Source organism: Ascaphus truei, unplaced genomic scaffold, assembly GCF_040206685.1.
Source record: "Ascaphus truei isolate aAscTru1 unplaced genomic scaffold, aAscTru1.hap1 HAP1_SCAFFOLD_1681, whole genome shotgun sequence".
Classification (NCBI taxonomy): Eukaryota; Metazoa; Chordata; class Amphibia; order Anura; family Ascaphidae; genus Ascaphus; species Ascaphus truei.
In genome coordinates, this window is record NW_027454575.1 from 28180 (window position 1) to 42015 (window position 13836).

Sequence of the window (13836 nt, forward strand, 5' to 3'; positions counted from 1 at the left end):
GTGTGTGAGAGAGAGGGGTGTGCGTAAGAGAGAGGGGTGCGTGAGAGAGAGAGGGGTGCGTGAGAAAGAGTGGTGCGTGAGAGAGAGAGAGGGGTGCGTGAGAGAGAGAGGGGTGCGTGAGAGAGAGAGGGGTGCGTGAGAGCAAGAGGGGTGCAAGAGAGAGAGAGATCCGAGAGAGGGAGAGATGAGAGAGTGAGACATGCGAGAGAGAGAGATGAGAGAGAGAGATGCGAGAGAGAGTGAGACATGCGAGAGAGAGACATGCAAGAGAGAGAGATGAGAGAGAGAGAGATGCGAGAGAGAGAGAGATGCGAGAGAGAGAGAGATGCGAGAGAGAGTGAGACCTGCGAGAGAGAGAGAGAGATGCGAGAGAGAGAGATGCGAGTGAGAGAGAGATGCGAGAGAGAGAGATGCGCGAGAGAGAGAGGGGGTGCGTGAGAGAGGGGTGCGTGAGAGAGAGAGAGGGGTGCGTGAGAGAGAGGGGTGCGTGAGAGAGAGAGAGAGTGGTGCGTGAGAGAGAGAGAGGGGTGTGTGAGAGAGAGAGAGGGATGAGAGAGAGAGGGGTGCGTGAGACAGAGAGGGGTGCGTGAGAGAGAGAGGGGGGTGCGTGAGAGAGGGGTGAGAGAGAGAGAGAAAGAGAGAGAGAGGGGTGCGTGAGAGAGAGAGTGGGGTGCGTGAGAGAGTGGGGTGCGTGAGAGAGAGAGAGAGGGGTGCGTGAGAGAGAGAGTGGGGTGCGTGAGAGAGTGGGGTGCGTGAGAGAGTGGGGTGCGTGAGAGAGAGAGGGGTGCGTGAGAGAGAGAGAGTGGTGCGTGAGAGAGAGAGGGGTGCGTGAGAGAGAGAGGGGTGCGAGAGAGAGAGAGAGGGGTGAGAGAGAGAGAGAGGGGTGAGAGAGAGAGAGAGGGGTGCGTGAGAGAGAGAGGGGTGCGTGAGAGTGAGAGGGGTGCGTGAGAGTGAGAGGGGTGCGTGAGAGAGAGAGTGGGGTGCGTGAGAGAGAGAGGGGTGCGTGAGAGAGAGAGAGGGGTGCGTGAGAGAGAGAGGGGTGCGAGAGCGAGAGAGAGGGGTGAGAGAGCGAGAGAGAGGGGTGCGTGAGAGAGAGAGAGGGGTGCGTAAGAGAGGGGTGCGTGAGAGAGAGAGAGGGGTGCGTGAGAGAGAGGTGCGTGAGAGAGAGAAAGAGAGAGAGAGGGGTGCGTGAGAGAGAGAGGGGTACATGAGAGAGAGAGAGAGAGGGGTGCGTGAGAGAGAGAGAGGTGTGTGAGAGAGAGGGGTGTGCGTAAGAGAGAGGGGTGCGTGAGAGAGAGAGGGGTGCGTGAGAAAGAGTGGTGCGTGAGAGAGAGAGAGGGGTGCGTGAGAGAGAGAGGGGTGCGTGAGAGAGAGAGGGGTGCGTGAGAGCAAGAGGGGTGCAAGAGAGAGAGAGATCCGAGAGAGGGAGAGATGAGAGAGTGAGACATGCGAGAGAGAGAGATGAGAGAGAGAGATGCGAGAGAGAGTGAGACATGCGAGAGAGAGACATGCAAGAGAGAGAGATGAGAGAGAGAGAGATGCGAGAGAGAGAGAGATGCGAGAGAGAGAGAGATGCGAGAGAGAGTGAGACCTGCGAGAGAGAGAGAGAGATGCGAGAGAGAGAGATGCGAGTGAGAGAGAGATGCGAGTGAGAGAGAGATGCGAGAGAGAGAGATGCGCGAGAGAGAGAGGGGTGCGTGAGAGAGGGGTGCGTGAGAGAGAGAGAGGGGTGCGTGAGAGAGAGGGGTGCGTGAGAGAGAGAGAGAGTGGTGCGTGAGAGAGAGAGAGGGGTGTGTGAGAGAGAGAGAGAGGGATGAGAGAGAGAGGGGTGCGTGAGACAGAGAGGGGTGCGTGAGAGAGAGAGGGGGGTGCGTGAGAGAGGGGTGAGAGAGAGAGAGGTGCGTAAGAGAGGGGTGCGTGAGAGAGAGAGAGGGGTGCGTGAGAGAGAGGTGCGTGAGAGAGAGAAAGAGAGAGAGAGGGGTGCGTGAGAGAGAGAGGGGTACATGAGAGAGAGAGAGAGAGGGGTGCGTGAGAGAGAGAGGGGTGCGTGAGAGAGAGAGGGGTGCGACAGAGAGAGAGAGGGGTGCGACAGAGAGAGAGGGGGTGCGTGAGAGAGAGGGGTGCGTGAGAGAGAGAGGGGTGCGTGAAAGAGAGGGGTGCGTGAGAGAGAGAGAGAGGGGTGCGTGAGAGAGTGGTGTGTGTGAGAGAGAGAAAGGGGTGCGACAGAGAGAGAGGGGGTGCGTGAGAGAGAGGGGTGTGTGAGAGAGAGAGGGGGTGTGCGTAAGAGAGAGGGGTGCGTGAGAGAGAGAGGGGTGCGTGAGAGAGAGAGGGGTGCGAGAGAGAGAGAGATGCAAGAGAGAGAGAGATGAGAGAGGGGTGCGTGAGAGAGAGAGGGGTGCGAGAGAGAGAGAGATGCAAGAGAGAGAGAGAGTGAGACATGCGAGAGAGAGATGAGAGAGAGAGATGCGAGAGAGAGTGAGACATGCGAGAGAGAGAGATGCGAGAGAGAGTGAGACATGCGAGAGAGAGAGATGAGAGAGAGATGCGAGAGAGAGAGATGCGAGAGAGAGAGATGCGAGAGAGAGAGATGCGAGAGAGAGATGCGAGAAAGAGAGAGAGGGGTGCGTGAGAGAGAGAGGGGTGCGTGAGAGAGAGGGGTGCGTGAGAGAGAGAGGGGTGCGTGAGAGAGAGAGAGGGAGGGGTGAGAGAGAGAGGGGTGCGTGAGAGAGAGAGAGGGGTGCGTGAGAGAGGGGTGCGTGAGAGAGAGAGAGAGGAGTGCGTGAGAGAGGGGTGCGTGAGAGAGAGAGGGGTGCGTGAGAGAGAGAGGGGTGCGTGAGAGAGAGAGGTGCGTGAGAGAGAGAGGGGGGTGCATGAGAGAGAGAGGGGTACGTGAGAGAGAGGGGTACGTGAGAGAGAGGGGGTGCGTGAGAGAGAGAGGGGCATGCGTGAGAGAGAGAGGGGTGCGTGAGAGAGGGGTGCGTGAGAGAGAGAGGGGTACATGAGAGAGAGAGAGGGATGTGTGTGAGAGAGAGGGGTGCGTGAGAGAGAGAGAGAGAGAGAGAGAGGTGCGTGAGAGAGAGAGAGGTGCGTGAGAGAGAGTGGTGCGTGACAGAGAGAGAGAGAGAGGGGGATGCGTGTGAGAGAGAGGGGTGCATGAGAAAGAGAGAGGGGTGCGTGAGAGAGAGAGAGGGGTGCGTGAGAGAGAGAGAGGGGTGCGTGAGAGAGGGTTGCGTGAGAGAGAGAGGGGTGCGTGAGAGAGAGGGGTGCGTGCGAGAGAGAGGGGTGCATGAGATAGAGAGAGAGAGAGAGAGAGGGGTGCGTGAGAGAGAGAGAGAGGGGTGCGTGAGAGAGGGTTGCGTGAGAGAGAGAGAGGGATGCGTGAGAGAGAGAGGAGTGCGTGAGAGAGAGAGAGGAGTGCGTGAGAGAGAGAGGAGTGCGTGAGATAGAGAGGGGTGCGTGTGAGAGAGGGGTGCGTGTGAGAGAGAGGGGTGCGTGTGAGAGATAGGGGTGCGTGGGAGAGGGGTGAGTGAGAGAGAGATAGGGGTGCGTGGGAGAGGGGTAAGAGAGAGAGAGGGTGTGTTATATTCTTAATTATTTCAGGACGGGTGTAAGTTAAATCGTGCCATTGAAACCATGCGGGTAAATGACGTGACTGACTTACCCCCTTCCTGAAATTATTAAGAATATTAGCGGAACCAACTTTTCCAATTGTGAATATGTTATTTTGAATATGAAATATGAATGCATGTAATATTTATTCATTTAGAATGACCCCCCCCCCTTCTCTAACGCAGGGGGCTCAACTCCAGTCATCAAGCCCCCCAACAGGTCAGGTTTTTAGGATATCCCTGCTTCAGACAAAAATAGAAATAGGGCAGAGCAAGGCCACAAATAAATCTGGAGGAGCGTCGCATTAGAAAAAGAAGAAGCTTTATTGGATCATTAAAGACCTGTAAGAGACGTGTGCAGAGGTAAGCAATAGACTGGTTTTAAGGTGAACAAAAATAAGGCTTTTATTGCGCCTGCTTCTTTAACACATGAAAATCATCAAACGTATTCAAATAAGGGGTTAAACAAAGCCTCTGCTCCACTTGGGAGTATTTCTAGTTAAACATATGCAGTCCAGAACTCCCTTTAGATAGCATGTTTTCCAGCCCCAAACATATTTTGATATGTGCAGATATAGAACAGTCTTAGAAAGTAAAGCTTATCTGTCTCTTGTAGTTGTAGGGGAAGGCTTCTCTGTTCTCCTGGTTGTCCGCACCCTTGTGTGCAAAGGCAATGTCAGGATCCAGGTTAAGAATCTTGTCCCCTTTGTCTTGTTATCAGCTTGCAGCTCAAGACCTGAGTTCCTGTGCAGTCTTTCCTTGGTTCAGCCCCACGTCACGTGTGAGACTAAGGCCCCGGACATGTTACCTGCTTGCTGAGCCCCTACAGCCGCAATTAGAGCGGCTTTAGTAGGGGCTCACCTGCGCTTCCGCGCGCTTGCGGAAGCGCAGGTCTTGGGGGAATTTAAAATTCCCCCGCTTGCCGGCGAGACTGGCCGGTCACGTGAGCGGTTTGCCCAATGAGGGCGAACCAGCTCCGTGATGTCACTGGCCCGCCCCCGGCCAGTGACGCACCCGCCCCCGGACAGCCCCCTGACGGCTGCTGAGAGCGCTTGCGGTAAGCAACCGCAAGGCCAGGGAAAGCACCCTCTTTCCCTGCGCCTCAGTGCGCCTCAGCACGCCAGCAGGGACCATGGACTCGGCCCAAGGCCTCGTTCAGGGTGCCAGAGGCAGGAGTTGGAGGGCGGGCGTTTGCGAGGGCGGGCGGCAGTCTGCTGGGCGATGTGTGTACATCCTCCCCAGCAGACTTTTTCAGGAGTTGAGGGGGCGGGGCTACAGACCTGAGGTTAGGGATCAAAGTTGCAGTCTTGAAATCATTCTCAAAAATGATTTCATTGGCTGCTGAGGTCCCAGTGACGCTGCTGCAGCTTCAAAAAAACAACTTGGGTTGTTTATTGAAACTGTAGCCAGCGTCAACTCCGTACTTCGGAGACAGGGCAGCTGCTACCCTGACAACCAGTATTCAATTTGAATACATTGTGTCCCACAGCAGCTCGCACGTAAGCACGCCCTCCCTCCGAAGCCAGCACCCTGAACGAGGCCTAAGGAATTCCCTGCTCTTTCTGCTTCCTGGGTCAGCTCAACTCAGTGTGAGCTCAGGAAGAATCTCCCTTCCTGTCTCAGAGGCAGGTTCTTTCTGACACCTGTAATCAGCCAGGTGGTGTTGGTTAATTGTCTAACAGCAGTTAACCACCACACTGCTGGTTTAGAGGCACATTTTTGAACAGGGATAAAGTCCCCTGTTACAGACCCCTGATACAAAAAAGCGCACCTATGCGTTTTGAGCCGTGCGCCCGTTATCAGGGTACTTACACCTTGATAATTACACGCAGATTCTGCACGCCGTCTGATCTTCCCTATGGACTCCTATGATGGACAGGATACCCAGTGAGTGAGTTGTTTCAGCCCAGTTTCCACATTTAGGACTTATTATTCAGTCTGGGGACAAATATTGTACTGTTATCTTTTGTGCCATTGGGGGCAGCAGGCACTAGTTCCCCAGTCCCAGGTATGGGATGCTGCTACTTTCAGGAATCTATATGGAGTCCTATTGAGGAGTTTTTATGTCATCATATGGACACAATTAATCTTTGAAGCACCGGTTTTCTCCTTATATCCCTGCTTCAGCACAGGTGGCTTAATCAGAGGCTCAATCTGCAGCCGGGATGACTTGGGCCGTAGCCTTAGGCTGGAATTATAGTGGCCGCGAGTGCGCACGAGGAGGAGTGCATGACATCACGTGCACTAGGAACCTGCGTTAGGCCTTGTCCAGGGTGAGATTGCGCTCGCTGGCGCTCGAGTGCTGTGACGTCAGGCGCACATGTTGCCCGGGCGATTCCTGGCCTTCTAGTTGCGTGCCGGGGGGGGCGGTGGGGGGTGGAGGGGCGCGTGCCTGTGACATCACGTGAGCGGTTCGCCCTCATTAACTGAACCGCGCACGTGACCAGGGAAAGCGCGACAAATGCAAACACAATTGTCTTGGCAAGCAGCTGAGCGCGGAGCGCTCACGGGACCAACGCATTGTCGCAATTTGTTTGATTGCGCAGAGCACGAGCGCGCATGCGCGTCCAGCTTCACCCTGGACGTGGCCTTAGACACGTTTCAGCATGGAAAGTGTCCCGTTACAGCCAGTAACAGGCTGAGAGACATACTTACTATCTGTCACACACACACTTAGTGATACTCACCCAGACTGTGTAGCTGCAGTTACAGTACTGCGAGTTGCAGTAAGAATAACAATCATAAAGCAGAGTATCCGTGATGAACAGACCAAGGGCAGCAAACGAGATGATGGAGCTGATAACATTCATAGCCACAGACCCTCTGACCTGCACAGAGAGGAAAAGGTGAGGGAGTGATACTCTGCAGATCTGGGATTGGGGGGGGGGTGGAGGGGGTGATACTCTGCAGATCTGGGATGGGGGGTGGGTGGTGATACTCTGCAGATCTATGATGGGGGGTGGGAGGTGATACTCTGCAGATCTGTGATGGGGGGTGGGGGGTGATACTCTGCAGATTGGGGATGGGAGGTGATACTCTGCAGATCTGTGATGGGGGTGAGTGGGGGGTGATACTCTGCAGATCTGTGATGGGGGTGAGTGTGGGGTGATACTCTGCAGATCTGTGATGGTGGGTGTTGAGGATGTGATGCTCTGCAGGTCTGTGATAGGGGGAGGTGAGGGAGTGATACTCTGCAACTGTGATAGGGGAGAGGTGAGGGAGTGATACTCTGCAGGTCTGTGACGGGGGAGGTGAGGGAGTGATACTCTGCAGGTCTGTGACGGGGGAGGTGAGGGAGTGATACTCTGCAGGTCTGTGACGGGTTAGATGAGGGAGTGATACTCTGCAGGTCTGTGACGGGGGAGATGAGGGAGTGATACTCTGCAGGTCTGTGACGGGGGAGATGAGGGAGTGATACTCTGCAGGTCTGTGACGGGCGAGATGAGGGAGTGATACTCTGCAGGTCTGTGACTGGGGAGATGAGGGAGTGATACTCTGCAGGTCTGTGACGGGGGAGATGAGGGAGTGATACTCTGCAGGTCTGTGACGGGTTAGATGAGGGAGTGATACTCTGCAAGTCTGTGACGGGGGAGATGAGGGAGTGATACTCTGCAGGTCTGTGACGGGGAGGTGAGGGAGTGATACTCTGCAGGTCTGTGACGGGGGAGATGAGGGAGTGATACTCTGCAGGTCTGTGACGGGGAGGTGAGGGAGTGATACTCTGCAGGTCTGTGACGGGTTAGATGAGGGAGTGATACTCTGCAGGTCTGTGACGGGGGAGATGAGGGAGTGATACTCTGCAGGTCTGTGACGGGGGAGATGAGGGAGTGATACTCTGCAAGTCTGTGACGGGGGAGATAAGGGAGTGAAACTCTGCAGGTCTGTGACGGGGAGGTGAGGGAGTGATACTCTGCAGATCTGTGACGGGGGAGATGAGGGAGTGATACTCTGCAGGTCTGTGACGGGGGAGATGAGGGAGTGATACTCTGCAGGTCTGTGACGGGGGAGGTGAGGGAGTGATACTCTGCAGGTCTGTGACGGGGGAGGTGAGGGAGTGATACTCTGCAGGTCTGTGACGGAGGGAGATGAGGGAGTGATTTGGCAGGTCTGTGACTGGGGAGATGAGGGAGTGATACTCTGCAGGTCTGTGACGGGGAGGTGAGGGAGTGATACTCTGCAGGTCTGTGACTGGGGAGATGAGGGAGTGATACTCTGCAGGTCTGTGACGGGGGAAATGAGGGAGTGATACTCTGCAGGTCTGTGACGGGGGAGATGAGGGAGTGATACTCTGCAGGTCTGTGACGGGGAGGTGAGGGAGTGATACTCTGCAGATCTGTGACGGGGAGATGAGGGAGTGATACTCTGCAGGTCTGTGACGGGGAGGTGAGGGAGTGATACTCTGCAGATCTGTGACGGGGGAGATGAGGGAGTGATACTCTGCAAGTCTGTGACGGGGGAGATGAGGGAGTGATACTCTGCAGGTCTGTGACGGGGAGGTGAGGGAGTGATACTCTGCAGATCTGTGACGGGGAGATGAGGGAGTGATACTCTGCAGGTCTGTGACGGGGAGGTGAGGGAGTGATACTCTGCAGGTCTGTGACTTGGGAGATGAGGGAGTGATACTCTGCAGGTCTGTGACGGGGGAGATGAGGGAGTGATACTCTGCAGGTCTGTGACGGGGGAGGTGAGGGAGTGATACTCTGCAGGTCGGTGAAGGGGAGGGAGGGAGTGATACTCTGCAGGTCTGTGACGGGGGAGGTGAGGGAGTGATACTCTGCAGGTCTGTGACGGGGGAGGTGAGGGAGTGATACTCTGCAGGTCGGTGACGGGGGAGATGAGGGAGTGATTCTCTGCAGGTCTGTGACGGGGGGGGGGGAGATGAGGGAGTGATACTCTGCAGGTCTGTGACGGGGGAAATGAGGAAGTGATACTCTGCAGGTCTGTGACGGGCAGAGAACTCACCAGGCAGCGGGACTGCTTATTCTCAGCAGCGACCGACAGCGATCCTGAGATAATGTACTGCAGGGAGCAGAACACACGCATTACATACGTGTTACTCACACACTACACACGTGACATACACACATGCATATTGTACAGTAGACACACATATTACACACATGTTAAGCATAAACACATTAAACATGTTGTACACTGTGGCATATTGACCTGCTTCCTTGCAGGTTGGGGAGCTCGGTGTGGCCCTGCTTCCTTGCAGGTTGGGGAGCTCGGTGAGGCCCTGCTTCCTTGCAGGTTGGGAGCTCGGTGAGGCCCTGCTTCCTTGCAGGTTGGGAGCTCGGTGAGTTCCTGCTTCCTTGCAGGTGTGGAAGCTCGGTTAGGCCCTGCTTCCTTGCAGTTTGGGGAGCTCTGTGAGACCCTGCTTCCTTGCAGGTTGGGGAGCTCTGTGAGGCCCTGCTTCCTTGCAGGTTGGGGAGCACTGTGAGGCCCTGCTTCCTTGCAGGTTGGGAGCTCTGTGAGGCCCTGCTTCCTTGCAGGTTGGGGAGCTCGGTGAGGCCCTGCTTCCTTGCAGGTTGGGGAGCTCTGTGAGGCCCTGCTTCCTTGCAGGTTGGGAGCTCGGTGAGTTCCTGCTTCCTTGCAGGTTGGGGAGCTCTGTGAGGCCCTGCTTCCTTGCAGGTTGGGGAGCTCTGTGAGACCCTGCTTCCTTGCAGGTTGGGGAGCTCGGTGAGGCCCTGCTTCCTTGCAGGTTGGGGAGCTCGGTTAGGCCCTGCTTCCTTGCAGGTTGGGGAGCTCGGTGAGGCCCTGCTTCCTTGCAGTTGGGAGCTCTGTGAGTTCCTGCTTCCTTGCAGGTTGGGAGCTCGGTGAGGCCCTGCTTCCTTGCAGGTTGGGAGCTCGGTGAGTTCCTGCTTCCTCGCAGGTTGGGAGCTCGGTGAGGCCCTGCTTCCTTGCAGGTTGGGGAGCTCGGTGAAGCCCTGCTTCCTTGCAGGTTGGGGAGCTCTGTGAGGCCCTGCTTCCTTGCAGGTTGGGAGCTCGGTGAGGCCCTGCTTCCTTGCAGGTTGGGAGCTCGGTGAGGCCCTGCTTCCTTGCAGGTTGGGAGCTCGGTGAGGCCCTGCTTCCTTGCAAGTTGGGAGATCTGTGAGGCCCTGCTTCCTTGCAGGTGTGGGAGCACTGTGAGACTCTGCTTCCTTGCAGGTTGGGGAGCTCTGTGAGGCCCTGCTTCCTTGCAGGTTGGGGAGCTCTGTGAAGCCCTGCTTCCTTGCAGGTTGGGAGCTCGGTGAGGCCCTGCTTCCTTGCAAGTTGGGAGATCTGTGAGGCCCTGCTTCCTTGCAGGTTGGGAAGCTCGGTGAAGCCCTGCTTCCTTGCAGGTTGGGAGCTCGGTGAGGCCCTGCTTCCTTGCAGGTTGGGAGCTCGGTGAGGCCCTGCTTCCTTGCAAGTTGGGAGATCTGTGAGGCACTGCTTCCTTGCAGGTGTGGGAGCTCTGTGAGGCCCTGCTTCCTTGCTGGTTAGGGAGCTCGGTGAGGCCCTGCTTCCTTGCAGGTTGGGGAGCTCTGTGAAGCCCTGCTTCCTTGCAGGTTGGGAGCTCGGTGAGGCCCTGCTTCCTTGCAAGTTGGGAGATCTGTGAGGCCCTGCTTCCTTGCAGGTTGGGGAGCTCGGTGAGGCCCTGCTTCCTTGCAGGTTGGGGAGCTCGGTTAGGCCCTGCTTCCTTGCAGGTTGGGGAGCTCGGTGAGGCCCTGCTTCCTTGCAGTTGGGAGCTCTGTGAGTTCCTGCTTCCTTGCAGGTTGGGGAGCTCGGTGAGGCCCTGCTTCCTTGCAGGTTTGGGAGCACCGTGAGGCCCAGCTTCCTTGCAGGTTGGGAGCTCGGTGAGTTCCTGCTTCCTCGCAGGTTGGGAGCTCGGTGAGGCCCTGCTTCCTTGCAGGTTGGGGAGCTCGGTGAAGCCCTGCTTCCTTGCAGGTTGGGGAGCTCTGTGAGGCCCTGCTTCCTTGCAGGTTGGGAGCTCGGTGAGGCCCTGCTTCCTTGCAGGTTGGGAGCTCGGTGAGGCCCTGCTTCCTTGCAGGTTGGGAGCTCGGTGAGGCCCTGCTTCCTTGCAAGTTGGGAGATCTGTGAGGCCCTGCTTCCTTGCAGGTGTGGGAGCACTGTGAGACCCTGCTTCCTTGCAGGTTGGGGAGCTCTGTGAGGCCCTGCTTCCTTGCAGGTTGGGGAGCTCTGTGAAGCCCTGCTTCCTTGCAGGTTGGGAGCTCGGTGAGGCCCTGCTTCCTTGCAAGTTGGGAGATCTGTGAGGCCCTGCTTCCTTGCAGGTTGGGAAGCTCGGTGAAGCCCTGCTTCCTTTCAGGTTGGGAGCTCGGTGAGGCCCTGCTTCCTTGCAGGTTGGGAGCTCGGTGAGGCCCTGCTTCCTTGCAAGTTGGGAGATCTGTGAGGCCCTGCTTCCTTGCAGGTGTGGGAGCTCTGTGAGGCCCTGCTTCCTTGCAGGTTAGGGAGCTCGGTGAGGCCCTGCTTCCTTGCAGGTTGGGGAGCTCTGTGAAGCCCTGCTTCCTTGCAGGTTGGGAGCTCGGTGAGGCCCTGCTTCCTTGCAAGTTGGGAGATCTGTGAGGCCCTGCTTCCTTGCAGGTTGGGAAGCTCGGTGAAGCCCTGCTTCCTTGCAGGTTGGGAGCTCGGTGAGGCCCTGCTTCCTTGCAGGTTGGGAGCTCGGTGAGGCCCTGCTTCCTTCCAGGTTGGGAGCTCGGTGAGGCCCTGCTTCCTTGCAAGTTGGAAGATCTGTGAGGCCCTGCTTCCTTGCAGGTTTGGAGCTCGGTGAGGCCCTGCTTCCTTGCAGGTTGGGAGCTCTGTGAGGCACTGCTTCCATGCAGGTTGGGAGCTCGGTAAAGCCCTTCTTCCATGCAGGTTGGGGAGCTCGGTGAGGCCCAGCTTCCTTGCAGGTTGGGGAGCACCGTGAGGTCCTGCTTCCTCGCAGATTGGGGAGCACTGTGAGGCCCTGCTAGCTTGCAGGTTGGGAGCTCTGTGAGGCCCTGCTTCCTTGCAGGTTGGGAGCTCGGTGTGGCCCTGCTTCCTTGCAGGTTGGGGAGCTCGGTGAGGCCCTGCTTCCTTGCAGGTTGGGGAGCTCGGTGAGGCCCTGCTAGCTTGCAGGTTGGGAGCTCTGTGAGGCCCTGCTTCCTTGCAGGTTGGGAGCTCAGTGAGGCCCTGCTTCCTTGCAGGTTGGGGAGCTCGGTGAGGCCCTGCTTCCTTGCAGGTTGGGGAGCACCGTGAGGTCCTGCTTCCTCGCAGATTGGGGAGCACTGTGAGGCCCTGCTAGCTTGCAGGTTGGGAGCTCTGTGAGGCCCTGCTTCCTTGCAGGTTGGGAGCTCGGTGAGGCCCTGCTTCCTTGCAGGTTGGGGAGCTCGGTGAGGCCCTGCTTCCTTGCAGGTTGGGGAGCTTGGTGAGGCCCTGCTAGCTTGCAGGTTGGGAGCTCTGTGAGGCCCTGCTTCCTTGCAGGTTGGGAGCTCGGTGAGGCCCTGCTTCCTTGCAGGTTGGGAGCTCGGTGAGGCCCTGCTTCCTTGCAAGTTGGGAGCTCGGTGAGGCCCTGCTTCCTTGCAGGTTGGGAGCTCGGTGAGGCCCTGCTTCCTTGCAGGTTGGGGAGCTCGGTGAGGCCCTGCTTCCTTGCAGGTTGGGGAGCTCTGTGAGTTCTTGCTTCTTTGCAGGTTGGGGAGCTCGGTGAGTTCCTGCTTCCTGGCAGGTTGGGGAGCTCGGTGAGGCCCTGCTTCCTTGCAGGTTGGGGAGCACCGTGAGGCCCTGCTTCTTTGCAGGTTGGGGAGCTCTGTGTGGCCCTGCTTCCTTGCAGGTTGGGGAGCTCTGTGAAGCCCTGCTTCCTTGCAGGTTGGGGAGCTCTGTGAAGCCCTGCTTCCTTGCAGGTTGGGAGCTCGGTGAGGCCCTGCTTCCTTGCAAGTTGGGAGATCTGTGAGGCCCTGCTTCCTTGCAGGTTGGGGAGCTCTGTGAAGCCCTGCTTCCTTGCAGGTTGGGGAGCTCTGTGAGGCCCTGTTTCCTTGCAGGTTGGGAAGCTCGGTGAAGCCCTGCATCCTTCCAGGTTGGGAGCTCGGTGAGGCCCTGCTTCCTTGCAGGTTGGGAGCTCGGTGAGGCCCTGCTTCCTTCCAGGTTGGGAGCTCTGTGAGGCCCTGCTTCCTTGCAAGTTGGGAGATCTGTGAGGCCCTGCTTCCTTGCAGGTTGGGAAGCTCGGTGAGGCCCTGCTTCCTTGCAGGTTGGGAGCTCGGTGAGGCCCTGGTACCTTGCAGTTTGGGAGCTCGGTGAGGCCCTGCTTCCTTCCAGGTTGGGAGCTCTGTGAGGCCCTGCTTCCTTGCAAGTTGTGAGATCTGTGAAGCCCTGCTTCCTTGCAGGTTGGGAGCTCGGTGAGGCCCTGATTCCTTCCAGGTTGGGAGCTCTGTGAGGCCCTGCTTCCTTCCAGGTGTGGGAGCTCTGTGAGGCCCCGCTTCCTTGCAGGTTGGTAGCACTGTCAGGCCCTGCTTCCTTGCAGGTTGGGGAGCTCTGTGAGGCCCTGCTTCCTTGCAGGTTGGGGAGCTCGGTGAGTTCCTGCTTCCTTGCAGGTTGGGAGCTCGGTGAGGCCCTGCTTCCTTGCAAGTTGGGAGATCTGTGAGGCCCTGCTTCCTTGCAGGTTGGGGCGCTCGGTGAGGCCCTGCTTCCTTGCAGGTTGGGAGCTCTGTGAGGCCCTGCTTCCTTCCAGGTTGGGGAGCTCTGTGAGGCCCTGCTTCCTTGCAGGTTGGGGAGCACCGTGAGGTCCTGCTTCCTTGCAGATTGGGGAGCTCTGTGAGGCCCTGCTTCCTTGCAGGTTGGGAAGCTCGGTGAGTTCCTGCTTCCTTGCAGGTTGGGAGCTCGGTGAGGCCCTGCTTCCTTGTAAGTTGGGAGATCTGTGAGGCCCTGCTTCCTTGCAGGTTGGGGAGCACTGTGAGGCCGTGCTTCCTTGCAGGTTGGGGAGCTCGGTGAGGCCCTGCTTCCTTGCAGGTTGGGGAGCACTGTGAGGCCCTTATTCCTTGCAGGTGTGGGAGCTCGGTGAGGCCCTGCTTCCTTGCAGGTTGGGAGATCGGTGAGGCCCTGCTTCCTTGCAGGTGTGGGAGCTCTGTGAGGCCCTGCTTCCTTGAAGGTGTGGGAGCACTGTGAGACCCTGCTTCCTTGCAGGTTGGGGAGCTCGGTGAGGCCTTGCTTCCTTGCAGGTTGGGGAGCTCTGTGAGGCCCTGCTTCCTTGCAGGTTGGGGAGCTCTGTGAGGCCCTGCTTCCTTGCAGGTTGGGG

The 13836-nt window shown here is 57.8% G+C and overlaps 1 protein-coding gene across 1 annotated transcript in view; it reads right to left on the minus strand.

The window, feature by feature from the left end:
- Nucleotides 1–6295: 6295 nt before the first annotated feature.
- The window catches only part of LOC142476741 (membrane-spanning 4-domains subfamily A member 8-like), a gene marked incomplete at its 3' end in the record, with an annotated part of 36295 nt that continues 28754 nt past the window's right edge, over nt 6296–13836 (minus strand). The window contains exons 3-4 of the mRNA XM_075581902.1: nt 8571–8627; nt 6296–6436 (exon numbers count right to left, since the gene is read on the minus strand). Of these exons, the coding sequence (XP_075438017.1) occupies nt 6296–6436; nt 8571–8627 (198 nt within the window). The remainder of the gene's footprint in view (nt 6437–8570; nt 8628–13836) is intronic.